General features: G+C 40.5%; 1 protein-coding gene across 1 annotated transcript; it reads left to right on the forward strand.

Moving 5' to 3' along the window:
* Positions 1-4,548: 4,548 nt before the first annotated feature.
* Positions 4,549-17,764, forward strand: LOC115218026 (GPI ethanolamine phosphate transferase 3). Its single transcript, XM_029787774.2, has 5 exons — positions 4,549-5,958; positions 9,325-9,481; positions 12,798-14,553; positions 15,680-16,059; positions 17,240-17,764. The coding sequence occupies exons 1-5, from the start codon at positions 5,198-5,200 to the stop codon at positions 17,447-17,449; spliced, it is 3,264 nt and encodes a 1,087-aa protein (XP_029643634.1). The 5' UTR covers positions 4,549-5,197; the 3' UTR covers positions 17,450-17,764.
* Positions 17,765-17,870: the final 106 nt, after the last annotated feature.

Below are 17,870 nucleotides of genomic sequence, written 5' to 3' on the forward strand. Positions count from 1 at the left end.
CACAGAGCTTTGGTCAACTCAAGGCTATAGTAGAAAACACTTGCCCAATGTGCCATGTAGTGGGACTGAACCAGGAACTATGTGGTTGGGAAGCAAGCTTCTTACCACACAGCCATGCCTGCACCTATAAAACAACATCACTGCCTCCATAGCATGGAATCGAACCCCGGTCTCCCGCGTGACAGGTGGGGATACTTACCACTATATTACTGAGGACCGGCTGGAAGGCGGACATTAAACGATGATGATGATGATGTAATATGAAATAAATGGTGTTTGTACACCAAAACATATATAGCTTTTATTTGACTTCTCTTTTCCTCAATTAAAATTCTTGTTCTTTACTCTGTGAGGATTATAACATACCGATTTGATATGCAAAATTGCTTGTTTGTTTGTTTGTTAAGCGAAGCAGGCTTCGTCCCATTAGTGGGAGAAGTCCAAAACGTGGTCCTTTGCTATTCATAAGACCTGCAGAAGAGAAAGTAGGTCAACCCCTGACACCGAGAGCATCGACGGATGGATGAATGCGCATCCAGGCTCAGTGGTTGCATAGGAAGTTGGGGACAAGAAACAGGAAGAAAGAGTGAGAGAAATTTGGAGTGAAAGAGTACAACAGGGGTCGCCACCATCACCCCCTGCCGGAGCCTCATGGAGCTTTAGGTGTTTACGTTCAATAAACACACACAACGCCCGGTCTGGGAATCGAAACCGCGATCCTCCAACTGCGAGTCCGCTGCCCTAACCATTGAGTCAGTGCGCCTCCACTTGAAAGTGCTGCTGAAATGAGCGCCTTAATTTCATTAATCTCAATTATGTATGTATGTATGTATGTAGTCATAAGACGAGACAGATGAGTGACAACCTGGCCACTGGTGGTGGTGTAACACGCCATATTAATCATATCTGTCGGGCATGTGGAAGAGAGTGTAATTCGGCAGGAGGACTTAAACGACATGCAAAGGTACATGAAGCCCAGTTACAACTACAGCCGGCTATTACCAGTAAAGGTCTTAGTTGCCAATTCTGTACAAGACATTGTAGATCTTTAGCTGGGCTAAAAAGTCACATTCAATCACAGCACCAGTAACAGTTAAACTTCGTGCAATGGCCATACTCGATAACGAGGGGGCAGCCATAAATGTATGTAGCTACAGAAACAAACAAGTTGAGAAATGTCAGCGGTGAAAGGTAAAACAACAGAAATGCAGAGCACCGAGCCATCCTCTTGGTATGCAAGTTCTGTGACAGAAGATGAGCTTCAATCATAGGAGGATTCAGCCGTGAAAGGAGCTGCAAGAAAAGGAGCCCCTGATATGTTTGATTAAGTGACCTCTAAGCTAAATTGATCGTCTGCATAGATGAAAAGGGCCAGTTATTATTAATTATTATGTATGTGTGTGTGTGTGTATGCATGTACATACGTACACACACATATACACATCTATATATATATGTATGTTGTGTGTGTATGTTAACTTTTAGCTAATCATTACATTAAGGCAAGCTTGTGATATACACACACACACACAAGTATATTGCACACACATGTATACCATGCACATGCACACACACAAACATACACAGCTGATATAGTTTTGTGATTCAGTAATAACTATTCTAAAATATCTTTTTAATGATGAAAAAGAGACAAGTTGAATTCTAAGACTTTGAGTTAAAGAGCTGTGATGCTTTCTTCAACTGTACCATATTTAGGAGACAGAAAAAACAAGCTATAAAATAAGAATAACTAAACGAATGAGTACAATGGAAATAACTGGTCATTGTGATGCAATTGAAGCTCTTTCTTTCTCTCTCTCCTTCTCTTTCTCTCATGCATACAGACAGTCCCATACACCGCCCCCACACACACACACATGTTCAGCCACTAATTGGTGATTGATTTCCCATCACTAGTGCTACTCCTTCTTACTAACAAAGACCATTTTCAGTGACCTACTTTACTTAGCTGTAAAGAAGTCACACATACAGATACAATTCACTGTAGAAGACAACAAATCCATTGAGTGCTTCATTCGCTACAAATTAGCTTAAAAAGCTGAACTCAAAGACTGTAACACGACATTGTTGATGCTATATACAAACTTGTCTCATTTTTGAATTATAATAATAATAATAATAATGAAATTATTGTATCAGTGCTCAGGTGCACCACAACAGAATTAGATAAAACCTAAAATGTAAAACTACTAGATGAATGACATAAGGGACTTCCAGATTGGAGTTGGTGAGTTCAGTTCCAGGTCAGGCATTTTGCATTGTCTCTGAGCAAGGCAAAAGTATTTATATACCCCGGTCCATTAAATAGATAACAGAGCTTCAGCAAAAGTTGGTAGCATGAAGGCACATGGCTTAGTGATTAGGACAGGTGGCTCATGGTCGTAAGGTTGTGAGTTCAATTGCCAATGGTGTGTTATGTTCTTGAGCAAGACACTTTACTTCACGTTGCTCTAATCCACTCAGCTGCCAAAAATCAGTAGTACCTGTATTTCAAAGGGCCAGCCTTGTCACATTCTGTGTCAGGCTGAATCTCCCTGAGAACTATGTTAAGGGTATGTTTGTGGAGTGTTCAACCAGATGCCCATTAATTTCATGAGAAGGCTTGTTCCATTGATCGGATCAACTAGAACCCTTGTCGTTGTAACTGATGGCGTGCCAGGAAGAGTTAGTAGCAATAACATGAGTGAGACTTCATTTTAATCCATATAATGCTGTATTTACGAACATGGTTATGAATCTCCTTGGTCTGAGGTTTATGAATGGATTAACTGTAACATAACCAGTAAGTCTACTCCTTTCTGTATTGTTGATTGACCTGCTATAAATAGCAGCCAAATCTCCCACAGATCACACCCTACTGCCTTCAAGATGAAAGGCACATCAGGTTAGAAATAAGACTGGATGGTATCTTTTAGAAGACTTTTATTTCTAGATCCTCTTGATTAATGACTAAGGAATTTATTTACAGATCTTCTTGATTAATGACTAAAGAACCACAGTGATAATAACTGACTCTGCTTTCTTACAAGAGAAATTATTGAAAGTAAGAATTACAAAATTTAGAGGGGAATATTGGATATTTATTCTGGAGGAATGGAAGATAAAAACGATACTGGGAGTAGTCAAACATGGAATAAGGAAGGTTTGTATAGATAATAATTTTGTGATCTACAAACTAGGAATTCAAACTTTATCATATGTTGTGGTATTAACTAAAAGACATAAACAGTTTTAGTTTCTAGTTTGGACATAAAACTTTAATACAGAATGCTAGATGTGTAGCAAACAGTTACCAGCTTTCTAAGCTAGGATCCAAAACCAAATCCATATGAGCCATCGGCCTATTGTTTTAGCCTGTTTCCCTAAGAAATCTACGAGAATAAACTGATCTCTTCATCTTTTGCCTTCATTGATCAAAGCTGGTTTGAGAGAAATTCTTTTGCTTGATTTAAGTCAGTTATGAAGACTATAAATGCATAAAGTCAAATAGTTTTCTTTCTTCTTGGTTCGACTGGTCTCCGCTTAAAGAGCAGCTCTCAGTTTGCTGATCAATGTGTGAAAGTAGATTTATTCCCTTTTCTATCTATCTACATTCCTTTTACCCTGTCTCTCTTTCGTAGTCACACAGAGACGAAGCTGACACCCACAATGGACTGGAGAGCTACGAATAACTTGTCTACACACAAACAACAATAACAAGTTATTTCTATATTGCAACAACTGACATTATAATCTATCTTATTAAGTGATTATCTTAACAAGCAATTAATATTTATTTTGTTCAATACGATGCATCGATACACATTGATTTTTATACTTGGTAAACAGCCGGCTCAAGAACTACACGCCTTCTACACAAAATGCTGCTAAAACTGGATCTCATATATTGTCATTACAGGTGAGAGAGTGCACATTGCTGGGGAACAAAAAAAAAACTGCTGCTGTTTCTGTCTCTCATACAGAAGTCATTTCATTGAATTAAAGTGAAACAAATGTGTAACGAATAAAATCTACAAGCTATAGGAAGATTGAAAATACATTCGTTTCTTTTCTTTTAAGACGTTTCTCAACAATATATTTAAGTGATGTAAAGGCGGCGAGCTGGCAGAAACGTTAACACGCCGGGCGGAATGCGTAGCCGTATTTCGTCTGTCGTTACGTTCTGAGTTCAAATAACGCCGAGGTCGACTTTGCCTTTCGGGGTCGATAAATTAAGTACCAGTTACGCACTGGGGTCGATGTAATCGACTTAATCCCTTTGTCTGTCCCCTCTGTGTTTAGCCCCTTGTGGGTAGTAAAGAAATAGGCATTTAGTCTGACGTTACGTTCTGAGTTCAAATTCCGCCGAGGTCGACTTTGCCTTTCATCCTTTCGGGGTCGATAAATTAAGTACCAGTTACGGACTGGGGTCGATGTAATCGACTTAATCCGTTTGTCTGTCCCCTCTGTGTTCAGCCCTTGTGGGTTGTAAAGAAATATATGTTATGTACAATTCTGAGAGTTATTTCCCCTTAGAGCGAAGGGAAGTAACTCAAATGGTGTTGCAGTCCTCGCCACTTCCTCCCACGCCAGCGAAACTTCCGGCATGTGCTGGACGTTTATTTGTTTTTTTGAAACCTTCTTAAATTGATTTCTGTAATTAACCACAAAATCAGCTGCAATGTACGTCAGTGAGCATCTCCCTACAATGAAGAACAGTTAACTAGTTTCCTCTACAAGAAACCAGTAATTCCTATGTTTCTCTTTCCATCCTTAATTAATGTCCATTCTATAATGTTTCCAAAGGCGACGACGTTCACCGACGAATTCCCCTGGAATTCCTCACATGTTTCTCGCTATTTTTTCATGCACAGGCTATGACATTTAGCTGTAATTACCCAGCAGATTATACACCAATTAGCTCTTTTATATTGTTGTGAATTTGGATCATTTTTCAAAATTATTCGTTAATTTAGAAATCATTAAACAATACATTCATTTAACACACTTCGGATGTGTATTAGTTTGCCGGTCTTAACCAGATGGACACTTAAACCACTTCTAAGTTATTTCACACACCATATACTGATTATTTATTAAGTTTAGTTATATATTTATTGCCAGCCCACATTCTTATATTCAGGTTTTAGCTGTGACAGACATCAGACCGGTTGATTGGGTTTGCGTCTTCAACAAAATGATTCTTGGCATGTGTCGTCTGTTTTTCCTTCTGTTGGTCTTAACATTTCTTTATGCGTTAGCCGTCTATATATTTGCTCAGGGTTTTCTCCTGAAACGTACCGTATTACCAGAGAAAAGTCAATGCGATGTCAACTTTGCGACTGTTTTGGAAAGACACGGAGAGCAGGGATGCTGGATGCACGGACGTTTTCGACGAGCAATCATCATCATCATCGATGGCTTGCGGTATGATTTCCTCGTCCCCAATAATACAGCTAAAACAAATATGTTGCCTTATATTAACAAATTAACAGTTGTACACGATAAATATAACCAAGAGAAAGATCGTGCCATGTTGTATAAATTTATAGCTGACCCTCCTACAACGACCATGCAACGACTGGCTGGACTTACGACCGGTAGCCTTCCTACATTCATCGAAGCTGGATCGAATTTCCGTTCTACTGAAATTACAGAAGATAACATCATCGATCAGTTAGTTGCTCAGAAGAAGAAGATCAAATTCCTCGGAGATGATACATGGATGGGACTTTTTCCCGGGAGGTTTACTAAATCGTTTGCATTTCCTTCTTTCAATGTTAAAGATTTACACAGTGTAGATAATGGGATTATAAGTCATCTCTCATCAGAGCTTGTCAAGTCCGACTGGCATGTTTCGATTGCTCATTTCCTTGGTGTTGACCACTGCGGACATCGTTTTGGACCAAACCACACTACTATGGCCGAGAAACTATCACAAATGAACGAAATGCTTGAGTAAGAAGCTCTTATTACTTCTTGGCATGGTCTCTTCTTTCTTATCTTCCCTTTTTTTTTTAAACAACTTAACTGCATGTGTCATCAGCACACACACATACACAAGCATGCATATACATACATTCATACATACATACATACACAAGCATGCATATACATACATACTCACACATACACACACACACAAGCATGCATATACATACATACTCACACATACACTCACACACACACAGCCCAATAATAATAATGCTGTTATGTTGTTGAAACTGCCAGAAATAGCAGCTATATTTTCCTCATATCAAAACCCTAAAGTACAAAGGTAAATAGTGTAGTCCCGTACGCAGACTGTCTGACAAGAATGTGGAACAGTGTTCGTTTTTCTTGCTTTGTCAAAGAGAGTAGGGCAGTGCTTCCGATCCCACCTTTTATTTTGTGGGGCCTCAGAGATTTGTTGGCAGCAGGAAGGACGCATCTTCAGCCTAGAAATTTGGACTGAATGATTGCAACAGAGGACCAAATGGTGGTATTAAATTGCTGATGGTTTAAGTTGACTGGGTTCCATGACTTTAATCACAAGTCTTCTAAACCAGTTTTTGGTCTGAAGCTAAAAAATAACAGCAACAGACAGACATATATACACATTGAAAAACAAAATCTATATTTCTCTCTCTCTGTCCTTCTCCATATATTTATATACACACACACAACAAATTATATATATATAAAACAGAAAAAAGAGATGACAAAGGAATAAATGGTTATCCTATGAGCTTCATTAGCTTAAAGCTGTTTCCACTATAAGATGCTGTTGACTCACAGTTGGGTGCCTGAGTAACACTTTGTAGCTTCATCAGAGCCTCAACCATGAAGTGCTCTGATGAAGCTAATGAGGTTCATAAGATAATCACTTATTCCTTTGTCATCTCTTTTTCTTATTACCATTGTACTCTAATAACACTTTGTTTTGAAACATATTTAGATTGAGTTCGATGCCAGGTTATTAGTACTACAATGACTAGGCAATCATCATCATCATCATCATTTAGCGTCCGCTTTCCATGCTAGCATGGGTTGGACGGTTCAACTGGGGTCTGTGAAGCCAGAAGGCTGCATCAGGCCCAGTCTGATCTGGCAGTGTTTCTACGGCTGGATGCCCTTCCTAACGCCAACCACTCCGTGAGTGTAGTGGGTGCTTTTTACATGCCACCCGCACAGGTGCCAGACGGAGCTTGCAAATGGCCACAGACGGATGGTGCTTTTTATGTGCCAGGCAAAGCTGGCAACGGCCACGAATGGATGGTGCTTTTTATGTACCACCGGCACGGAGGCCAGTCAGGGCAGCGCTGGCAATGGCCACGATCGGATGGTTCGCTTACTTGTCACCAGCACTGGTATTACAGTTGCATATATATATATAAAATAATAATAATAGTATATATATATATATAGTATTTTATAAGCGGTCACCGTGCAATGACTAAAGAAAATAGTGTGATGATGGGGCATATAAGCCCTTGATGGAAAACCTACTTTTTGTCTGATGAGGGCCTACATGCCCCAATATTAGACTATTTTCTTTAGTCATTGCATGGCCAGCACTTAGAAGCTTTAAGCTTATAAAATACTATTATTATTATTTACAGAATTGTAAAAATCAACACTGCTTGCCAAAAACCATCGTGTATACATACATACACACACATACTCAATATAAAATAGTGCACATTTAAACACAACAGAAACTACCTATAACAGGTAATTTTACATGCTAGAAGTAGCCAAAATGACCAAAACCACCATTGGTTTTGGTCATTACACTATTTTATATTGAGAATATGTTGTCTATTGAGTTTTTATACATGCTAGGCCACTGGTAGTGAAATTTCTAAAAATATTTGCTCCCCTATATATATTTATTATATATATATATATATATATATATATATATGGTGGCGTTGGCACGTAAAAGCACCATCCGCTCGTGTCCGTTGCCAGCCTCGCCTGGCCCCCATGCCGGTAGCACGTAAAAGCACCATCCGTTCGTGTCCGTTGCCAGCCTCGCCTGGCCCCCATGCCGGTAGCACGTAAAAGCACCATCCGCTCGTGTCCGTTGCCAGCCTCGCCTGGCCCCCATGCCGGTAGCACGTAAAAGCACCATCCGTTCGTGTCTGTTGCCAGCCTCGCCCGGCCCCCGTGCGGGTAGCACGTAAAAGCACCATCCGTTCATGTCTGCTGCCAGCCTTGCCTGGCCACCTTGCCTGGCCACCGTGCCGGTGGCACGTAAAAACACCATCCGTTCGTGGCCGTTTGCCAGCTCCGTCTGGCACCTGTGCCGGTGGCACGTAAAAAGCACCCACTACACTCACGGAGTGGTTGGCGTTAGGAAGGGCATCCAGCTGTAGAAACACTGCCAAATCTGACTGGGCCTGATGAAGCCTTCCGGCTTCACAGACCCCAGTTAAACCGTCCAACCCATGCTAGCATGGAAAACGGACGCTAAATGATGATGAATACAAAAAATGGGACAAGAATGCAAACATCCAGACAGATGATACAAAAAAGGGACAGAAAAAAACAAAAATTGGTCATTTGGAGTTTTCTTTCCTCAGTGGAGTTCCAGATTATCTTTGCAATTTTGGCTGGTTATACTTGAGATTGCTCCAATCTGGCCAGCCCCAAGGAAATACACAGTTATACACACACTTATGGCAGTATTGTACAATGAGGATGAGTGCTCAACAGCACATTTAGTGGATAAATGTTCTTAATTTGTGGTTTAACAATGGTAAATTTGTAAGTGGATCATTTGAAAATTGTGGAAGTTCTTCCACATGAAACCATTGGTAGCATTGTTAATGCATAAATAAAGAATATCTACATTTATTTTGTTTGAGTCAGTCTCTTGCTATTCTGGAGTTTTGCCAATATGTTGATAGGGTCATCAGGCATGTCACAACTTGCCTGGAGACTCTGTGGGCCAAAATCCATAGTTGCAAAAGACTAATTCAACCAAACTCTGCTATGGGAATAAGTACTCTTTCTTCACTCAACTCTATATCATCATTGTCATTCAACATCTACCTTTTCCCACACTTGCATAGCTTAGAAAGAGTTTATTGAGGCAAATTTTACTATGGCTGGATGCTCTTCCTGTTGCCAACCTCACCTATTTCCAGGCAAGGTAATATTTGCCATGGCAGAGTGGAGATGAACAACCTTAATTGCACGACAGTAACTCTCATTTACAACCATCATATGATGGCAAGACCAGGGTACACATAAGCACACACGTACACACACACACACTTATACATAATATTTGTACACCAAGCATGATGTTATTAACTCAAAATTGTTATGTTTCAGTTCTGTCATGAAACTGATGAAAGATGATACCATATTGTTTTTGTTTGGAGATCATGGTATGACTGACACAGGCGACCATGGCGGTGACAGTAAAGATGAAATAGAGTCTGGTTTATTTATATACAGTCCATCACGTTTAAGATATCCACCATCAAAGGTGAGCCACGATTTATACATTGGTTTTACTTTACATTAATTCTTTATAATTTTTTTGTGTTTGGCCAGGATGTAAATATTTGTAGACATACACTTGCATCGGAAATTAATTAGCACTTCTCAAATTTCTACATTTTCTTACATTTTCTTAATTTAATTAACTTATTATCAGAAACAAACTCGTTTTTAATCAAAAATTTATTAAAACATATCCCAGCATACCACATAATTGTTATTAATCGTGAAATTTAGTCAATATCTTGTTGCTCCTCCTTTGGCAGCAATGACAGCTGCTACGCGGGTCGGCATGCTGTCTATGAGTGCCTGCAGGTACTGTGCAGGGATGGCCCCTCATGCAGCAAGAAGTGCCCCAAACAGCTCGTGTCGGTTCCTGTATTGCTGCACATTCAAATCCCTACCCAATCGACTCCAGAGGTTCTCAATAGGGTTCAGGTCAGGTGACTGGCCAGGCCAGTCCATGACTGTCACCCCATGGTACTTGAAGAAACCGGTTGTGAGCTTGGCTGTGTGGGGAGGCGCGTTGTCCTGCTGGAGCATGTACTCCTCGCCACCAAAGAGGTATCCCGCAGAGGGTAGGGCAGCATTCCGTACTATCACAACGTACTTTGCTGCGTTGATGTTGCCTTCGACGGCATAGAGCCGCCCAACACCACTGTAGCTGAACGCCCCCCACACCATCAGACCACCCCCACCATGCTTCATGGTGGGAGCAATGCAGTCTTTGTTGAAGCGCTCACCCCTGCGGCGTCGCACATGGACAGGCTTGTCACTGACGAGACTGAATCGCGACTCGCCAGTGAACATCACTGTCCGCCACTGCTGCACGGTCCATGTCTTGTGGGCACGGGCCCAGAGCAGCCGCCTCTTCCGGTTTTGGGCTGTAAGGAGCGGCTTACGGGCGGTCCTACAGGATTTTAGACCAGCTTCCAGTAATCTGGTCTTGACGGTGGTTGTAGACAACTGCTTCCCTGTCACCTTTTGCATCTCCTCCGCCAGTTGCCGGATCGTTGTCCTTCGGTTGTTCAGTGACTTTCGGATCAGCATCCGGTCCTCCCGCTGGGTTGTCAGCCTCTTCCGTCCCCTACCCTTTTTGTCAGCTGCTGATCCGGTTTCCTTGTATTTCTTAAATAAGCACTGAATTGTGCGCCTGGCTACACCACGTTTTCTGGCTATTGCAGCCTCCGACAGCTTCCCACGCCACGAGAGAGCCTCGTACCATCTCTCCAAGGTCATGCGAGGTCTTGGGCCCATCTAGGAATGAACGATAAAAACCAGTTATTTTCATTAAAACTATTCATTTGAATAATGTTATGCTATAACAAAACTGCTATGAGTTATTATTCATTAAACAAAAAAGAAAGGAAGCAGAATTTCTCACTTTATTTGATGTATAACAGAAAGTTTTGTGAACTGGAAGTGACGTCACCAAGCAGAGTGTAGGAGAATTTGTGAGGAAAAAAAATCTTGCAAATACACAAATCAATTAACCTACGAGCTGTTCAAAACGTCTTACGCGATGAGAAAACTTAGTACGGTGTGATTTCGGTCCTTGCGAGGCGCTACCTATATCTATTAAACAAAGGAAGATTTGTCTGCATCCGCACTCCAAGTTGTTGTTGCACTGCTATGTCAACATCATTAGGCTGTAGACTCTCAAACCGCTCTGCAAACAAAGTTATGTCATCGTTCTGCGCAACAGTGAACTCGCAACAAAGCAATAGTTTGAGATATGGCCACTAGGTGACAGCACATACCTTGAGTGAAGAGCAAATCAAGGGTGCGTATTAATTTCCGACGGTAGTGTAGCTAACACATACTTTGCTTCCTTTACTTCTAATTCTGCACAGGCACAGGAGTGGCTGTGTGGTAAGTGGCTTGCTTACTAACCACATGGTTCTGGGTTCAGTTTTACTGCATGGAACCTTGGGCAAGTGTCTTCTGCTATAGCCTCAGGCCGACGAAAGCCTTGTAAGTGGATTTGGTAGATGGAAACTGAAAGAAGCCCGTCGTATATATGTATAAATATGTGTTGGTGTGTCTGTGTTTGTCCCTGCACCATTGCTTGACAACTGATGTTGGTGTGTTTATGTCTCCGTAACTTAGTGGCTCGACAGAAGAGACTGATGGAATAAGTCCTGGGGTCAATTTGTTTGATTAAAAGTGGTGCTCCAGCATGGCCGTAATCAAATGACTGAAACAAATAAAAGAATACAAACTCATTAATTGTATTTGCCTTTTTGTAAGCTTCTTTGAGCCCAACAAAATAACCAATCTGGACTGTGTCCCTTCTGTCAACCTCAGACAATTAGATCCCAAGTTCTTGTATACATTAAACCTAATGGTTAGGACAGTCATCTCATGATTGGAAGGTGGTGAGTTCAATTCACAGCGATGCATTGTGTCCTTAAGCAAGACACTTTATTTCACATTGCTCCAGTCCACTCAGCTGGCAAAAATGAGTTGTACCTGTAATTAAATAAGGGCCAGCCTTATCATCTTCTGTGTTATGCTGAATCTCTCTGAGAATTATGTTAAGGATACACTTGTCTGTGGAGAGCTCAACCACTTGCACATTGATTTCACAAGCTGACTGTTCTGTTGATCGGATCAGCTGTAACCGTCAGCGTTGTAACTGATGGAATGCCACGTTAACCTCATCAACCTTTCCTCTTCACCTACATATTACTGGACCTTTTACTCACCTCGTCCTTCACCGTTGACAGATTGTCTCCCTATTTGCAAACTACCTCTACTATTCCCACATAAAATGATTTTGATGGAAACAAAATTTTTGCCCATGACATTGGCAAATCATTTGTATATCTCTTGATCTGCGGTTCTCAACTGCGGCTCACAGGGCTACATGCGGCCCACAAACATCCTTCTGGCATGGGTGGGACTATATACACACACAATGGACTTCTTTCAGTTTCCATCTACCAAATCCATTGACAAGGTTTTGGCCCATCCTGGGATTATAGAAGACTTGTACAAGGTACTACCCAGTGGGATTCAACCCCAAAACCATCTAGATGGGGGGGGGGGACTTCTTAAGCGCACAGTCATTCATGCATAAAACAAGAAGTTCCTGGAAATCTCTAATAAAGATGCAACAAACTTTTAATTATTTCATGGCAGGAGTATAGACATGATTGTGGTTTCCATAGAAACTGATGTAGAAAAAGAGATGATGATGATATCAATAATAGTAATAATACCGATAATAATTATGATGATGATGATGATATTTTAAAAGTATAAATACTAATTTTTATTTTTTACAATTCTATTTCCAGACTTCACCTTCGGCAATTCCAAGCATCGCTCAAATTGACATTGTTCCAACTCTGTCTCTCCTGTTAGGTGTTCCGATTCCTTTCTCAAATGTTGGGATGATCATTAATGAGCTCTTCTCTTTCTGCCCGTGGTGGGATACTTATAGTGATGCCAAACAGCTCTACCACAACATAAAAGCACTTCGACTGAATGCACACCAACTCGACCAATATTCTCAGATTTATTCACAAACCTCTGGAGAACCGCTGCTAAAAAACAAGTTTCTACAGCTTCACCAAAAGTTTGAGAAAGCAGAAAAAGAATTCAGCCAATTTGTAACAGAAATGGTGAAATCTCAAGACATGGCTTCTGACAGTAAATGGTTGGCACGTCTAAAAAATAATTATGTCACATTTATTTCTGAAACTAAAGAGATGTGCCAAGATTCTTGGGCAAAGTTTGACACCACACAGATTCTTCTTGGCTTATTTCTTATGTTTTTTGCCATTTTTGTAAATATCTATTTCTTAAAACTATCTTTTGTCAGAGATACTTCTTACCCCAAATCTGTCATCTTTCTGCTGGTTGCCATATTTATAATTTCTATTTTATGCATTCTTCAATCTCTATATTTCAAAGACAGTTCTGTGTTGAATATTCCTTCCATAATGATTATATTTGATGTTGCTATTCTTGCACCGGTCATTTACTTAGTTATCACTAAAAGCAAACTCCCTACTCTGTCTTCTCTCAAAAAAACATTCAGTCTGCGTAAATACGATCTCGTCACTAACTGTTCCTGTTTAACGACCATTATCTATATTGCTGCCTTCTTTTCTAACAGTTACGTTGTTTATGAGGATTGTGTTGTTACATTTTTAATTCTTACTCACCTCTGTTGTTACTTTGTCCAACTCTTGAGAAAAATACTCCATGACAAGACGGCCCATCATCGAGATGGACCGAGTAAGCGCAGTAAATCTGTGAGCAAGTTTGACATTGGTTACATCTTCATCCATCCAGCATTCATTATCTTTCTTCTAGTTTTACTGTTCTGTCTTGTCTTGAGATTCTCCGTATCTTTCCGCACGTGTCGTGAAGAGCAATGGACTTGTATTCATTCAATATTTACTTTCCCCCTGTCGAACCTTTCAGACAGCGGAAGCAAAAATTTACGTTATTTTTTCAGTGTTGCTTGTATAATTACTGTCATTGTTGTATCTCATCAGTGGTTACGTTTCTATGGAAACCTAAACAGCAACATAACCACTGTCTTATTTTATAAATATGGATTCCCAGCTGCAACCTTTTGTATTGGATTACATTGGGCTGTTCAAGGTCTCCCAGCCAAAGAACTGGACAGTCTACCCTACATACAACATGTCTTTCTGGCAAGATTGGCTTATGCACTCCTCATATTATCTATGTTGTCTTTTATAATCAGCCCATTATGCGTTCATCTTGTACAAACCAACAGGAAGCGGTTGAGTATTCCTTCGTGGCGCTCTTCTGTTACTGAGATAATTCCGGAAGTTTTCAAACAGTTACATAAAAACTGGGGGGAAGAAAAAGAAGAAAACTCTGAAAAGCCTGTAATTGCCTGTGGCCTGGGGACGGTCCAGACTGCCTCCAGCGTTTACTGCGTGACCATGTGCTCTTTATTAGTGAGTTTGTTACTTGGTGATGGTATGACCCCGAGTATATTACTGGCTTTAATCCTCATTTGCATTTTCCTAGAGCTACATTCCATGTTTTACCACACATCAGTAAAGTTAGGTAAGTTCATTTTGAAAACATTTTCTTTTATATTATTTTGCAAAAAAAGAATATTAAAAAACATACAAGAAATCATCCTCACCATTATCATTGTCATCATCATCATCATTGTCGTCGTCACCACCATCATCATCATTGTCACCACCACCACCGTCATCATCATCATCATCATCATCATCATCATCAGCATTAAGGTAGTGAGATAGCAGAAACGTTAGCATGACTGGAAAAATGTTTAATGGCATTTTATTCATCTTCATGTTCTGAGTTCAAATTCCGCCGAGGTCAACTTTGCCTTTTGTCCTTTCGAGGTCAATGAAATAAAGTACCAGTTGATGTGATTGGCTTACCACCCCAACTACTCCAGAATTGCTGGCCTTGTGCTAAAATTTAAAACCTCTCTTCTTACTTTAAACTCTCTACACCTGGCGCCACAAAGCCACCTCCCTCGATTCCACACCCCCTACACAGTCGAAGGATCTTGTCTTGCAAGTTACTTGGTGACCTCCCTAGTGCAGGTGCCATGAAAAAAGCACCCCGTATGCACAGTAAAGTGGTTGGCATAAGGAAGGGCCTCCAGCAATGGAAATCTTACCAAAGCAGACAGAGCTTGGTGTAGCCTCCTCCCCAGTTCTTTGAATCTTGTTGAACTGTCCAACCCATGCCAGCATGGAATACAGATGTTAAATGATGACGATGACGATTGGTTAATTTTTCTTCAACAATAATGTTCCTTTTGAGTATTTAGCCTCACGGAGGCAATGACCAACATGTTTGGCATTATGTGGTGCTTGAGAAGAAGATCCATCAAGCCGAACAAAATCGCATTTGTGGTAGATACTGGTGTCACGCAAATGGCACCTGTACTGGTGGCACATAAAAAGCTCCCCATTACACTCTTGGAGTGGTTGGCATAAGGAAGAGCATCCAACTGTAGAAAAATATGTCAAATCAGATTGGAGCCTGGTGCAGCTGTCCAGCCTTACCAGCCTTGGTCAAACTGTCCAACCCATGCCAGCATGGACCACGAACGTTAAGTTATGATGGTGATGATGATGATGATGAATAATGTCTGCCAAGTTTGTCAGCCTTATGTAAAAATTCTTTTGTTTTGTTGTTTTGCCAGAGAATGCTGAAGTCTCCTGGACATCAATAACCATGTGGAGTCTGCTGTCAATGTATTTCTTCTATGCCACTGGACATCAAGCTACAATCCAAACAATTCGATGGGAATCAGCATTTGTTGGTTTCCATGGAGATTTTACAACTCATATTATTCCATCAGTTTTGATCACACTCAACACATTTGCTGGACCAATTCTGTTTACTGTAGCGGCACCATTATTGCTATTTTGGCCACACATTAACAAACCAGCCGCAGAATATTTCAGCCAAAAGAAGAAAACTGAAGAGTGGAGAGGAGACGTGGTATTGTTTGAGAAGAATGTTGTGCCTCAGTTGTTGTTCATGCTGTACACCCGTTTGTTTCTCTTCTCTTCGTTAGCAGTAAGTATTTCATTAACCTTTCTATTATTTACCAGTTTTAAGACAGCGAGCTGGCAGAATTGTTAGCAGTATTTCATCTGTTGCTATGTTCTGTGTTCAGATTCCTCCGAGGTTGACTTTGCTTTTCATCCTTTCGGGGTCGATAAATTAAATACCAGTTACACACTGGGGTTGATGTAACCAACCAGTCCCCTCCTACAAAATTCCAGGCCTTGTGCCTATAGTAGAAAAGATCATTTACAGTGAGCTGGCAGAATCGTTAGCAGGCTGGGCAAAATGCTGAGTGGCATTTCATCTGTCGCTACGTTTTGTGTTCAAATTCTGCTGAGGTTGACTTTGCCTTTCATCCTTTCGGGGTCGATAAATTAAGTACCAGTTGCATACTGAGGTTGATGTAATCAATTACCCCTGTCCCCCACAATTTCAGGCCTTGTGCCTATAATAGAAAGGATTATTTACCAGTTTTAGCCATTGGACTGTGACTATACTAGGATACCATCCATCATCACGAGCTTCTATAGCATTCTAGTCACTGGGATGTGACCATACTGCAGCACCACTTCCATGAATCTTAATATCTTAACCCTTTTGTTATCAACCCGGCTGAAACTGGCTCTGGTTCTGTCGTACTAATGTCTTGTTTTCAAAAGTTCTGAATTAAAATCTCCCACCAAACCTTAATCACAATTTATGTTCCTAACATTTGCTAAATGATAACTAAATTATTTTACTAAATTCTTTAAGATTAAATGAAAGAAACGCAGAGCAACTCAACAGAAAGATGGCAACAAAAAGGTTAAAGATAATCAAATGTGTCTCCAATTTGCACAAGATTTGGCTGCTATTTCTAACAAGCCAATCTGCAAATTAACCTTTTTGATACCAACCCAGCTGAAACTGGCTCTGGCTCTGTAGTACAAATATCTTGTTTTCAAAAGTTTTGAATTAAAATCTTCCACTAAACCTTAGTCACAATTTATGTTCCTAACACCAGCTTAATGATAACTAAGTTATTTTACTAAATTCTCTGTTATATTTAAAGTAATTGAAGGAAACACAGAGCATCTCAACAAAAATATGGTAACAAAATGGTTAAATTGTTTCAGGAATGGGACCATGCTTGTGTGTATACAAATGAATAAACCCACGTGTAATTTTGTTTGTTTGTTTTATTTTTCAGTTACTCAGCAGCATGACGGCAGCGGCGCTTCATAGAAGACATTTGATGGTTTGGAAGATATTTGCTCCTCGGTTTATATTCGCTGCTGCAATGTCTGGAGTGACCTTTTTAACTGGTTTAATTACCTTCCTGTTGATGATTCGTGTCCAAGCTGCTCTGTCGCGTTGGTTTTATAAACTAGCCGAATCTTACGGCCAGTCTCAGTCTTGACGATGATGGTGCTGTTTAAGGAAAAACCACTTTGTAGACTTTTAGAGTTGTATTTGTTTAGCAGGTGGCTTCATCTGGAATGGTGTGATGAAATTGAACTAACTATATTGTAGCAGAACCATTTACTAACACACAAAGCTGTTAAATGAATTTTAAATTTAACCCATCAGTATTTAGGCTAGCCGTATCTGGCTCAGATATTCCACCTGTTTATGTTCAAACTGGCCAGATCCAACTTCTCACACGAACCCTACAATGTCATTCTAAAAATATAGAATCATATCATTGAAATCTCAAAGCTGTGACTTGTTGCATGGAGTGGTTGGCATTAGGAAGGGCATCCAGCTGTAGAAACTCTGCCAGATCAGATTGGAGTCTGGTGCAGCCATCTGGTTCGCCAGGCCTCAGTCAAATCATCCAA

Source organism: Octopus sinensis, linkage group LG12, assembly GCF_006345805.1.
Source record: "Octopus sinensis linkage group LG12, ASM634580v1, whole genome shotgun sequence".
Lineage (NCBI taxonomy): Eukaryota > Metazoa > Mollusca > Cephalopoda > Octopoda > Octopodidae > Octopus > Octopus sinensis.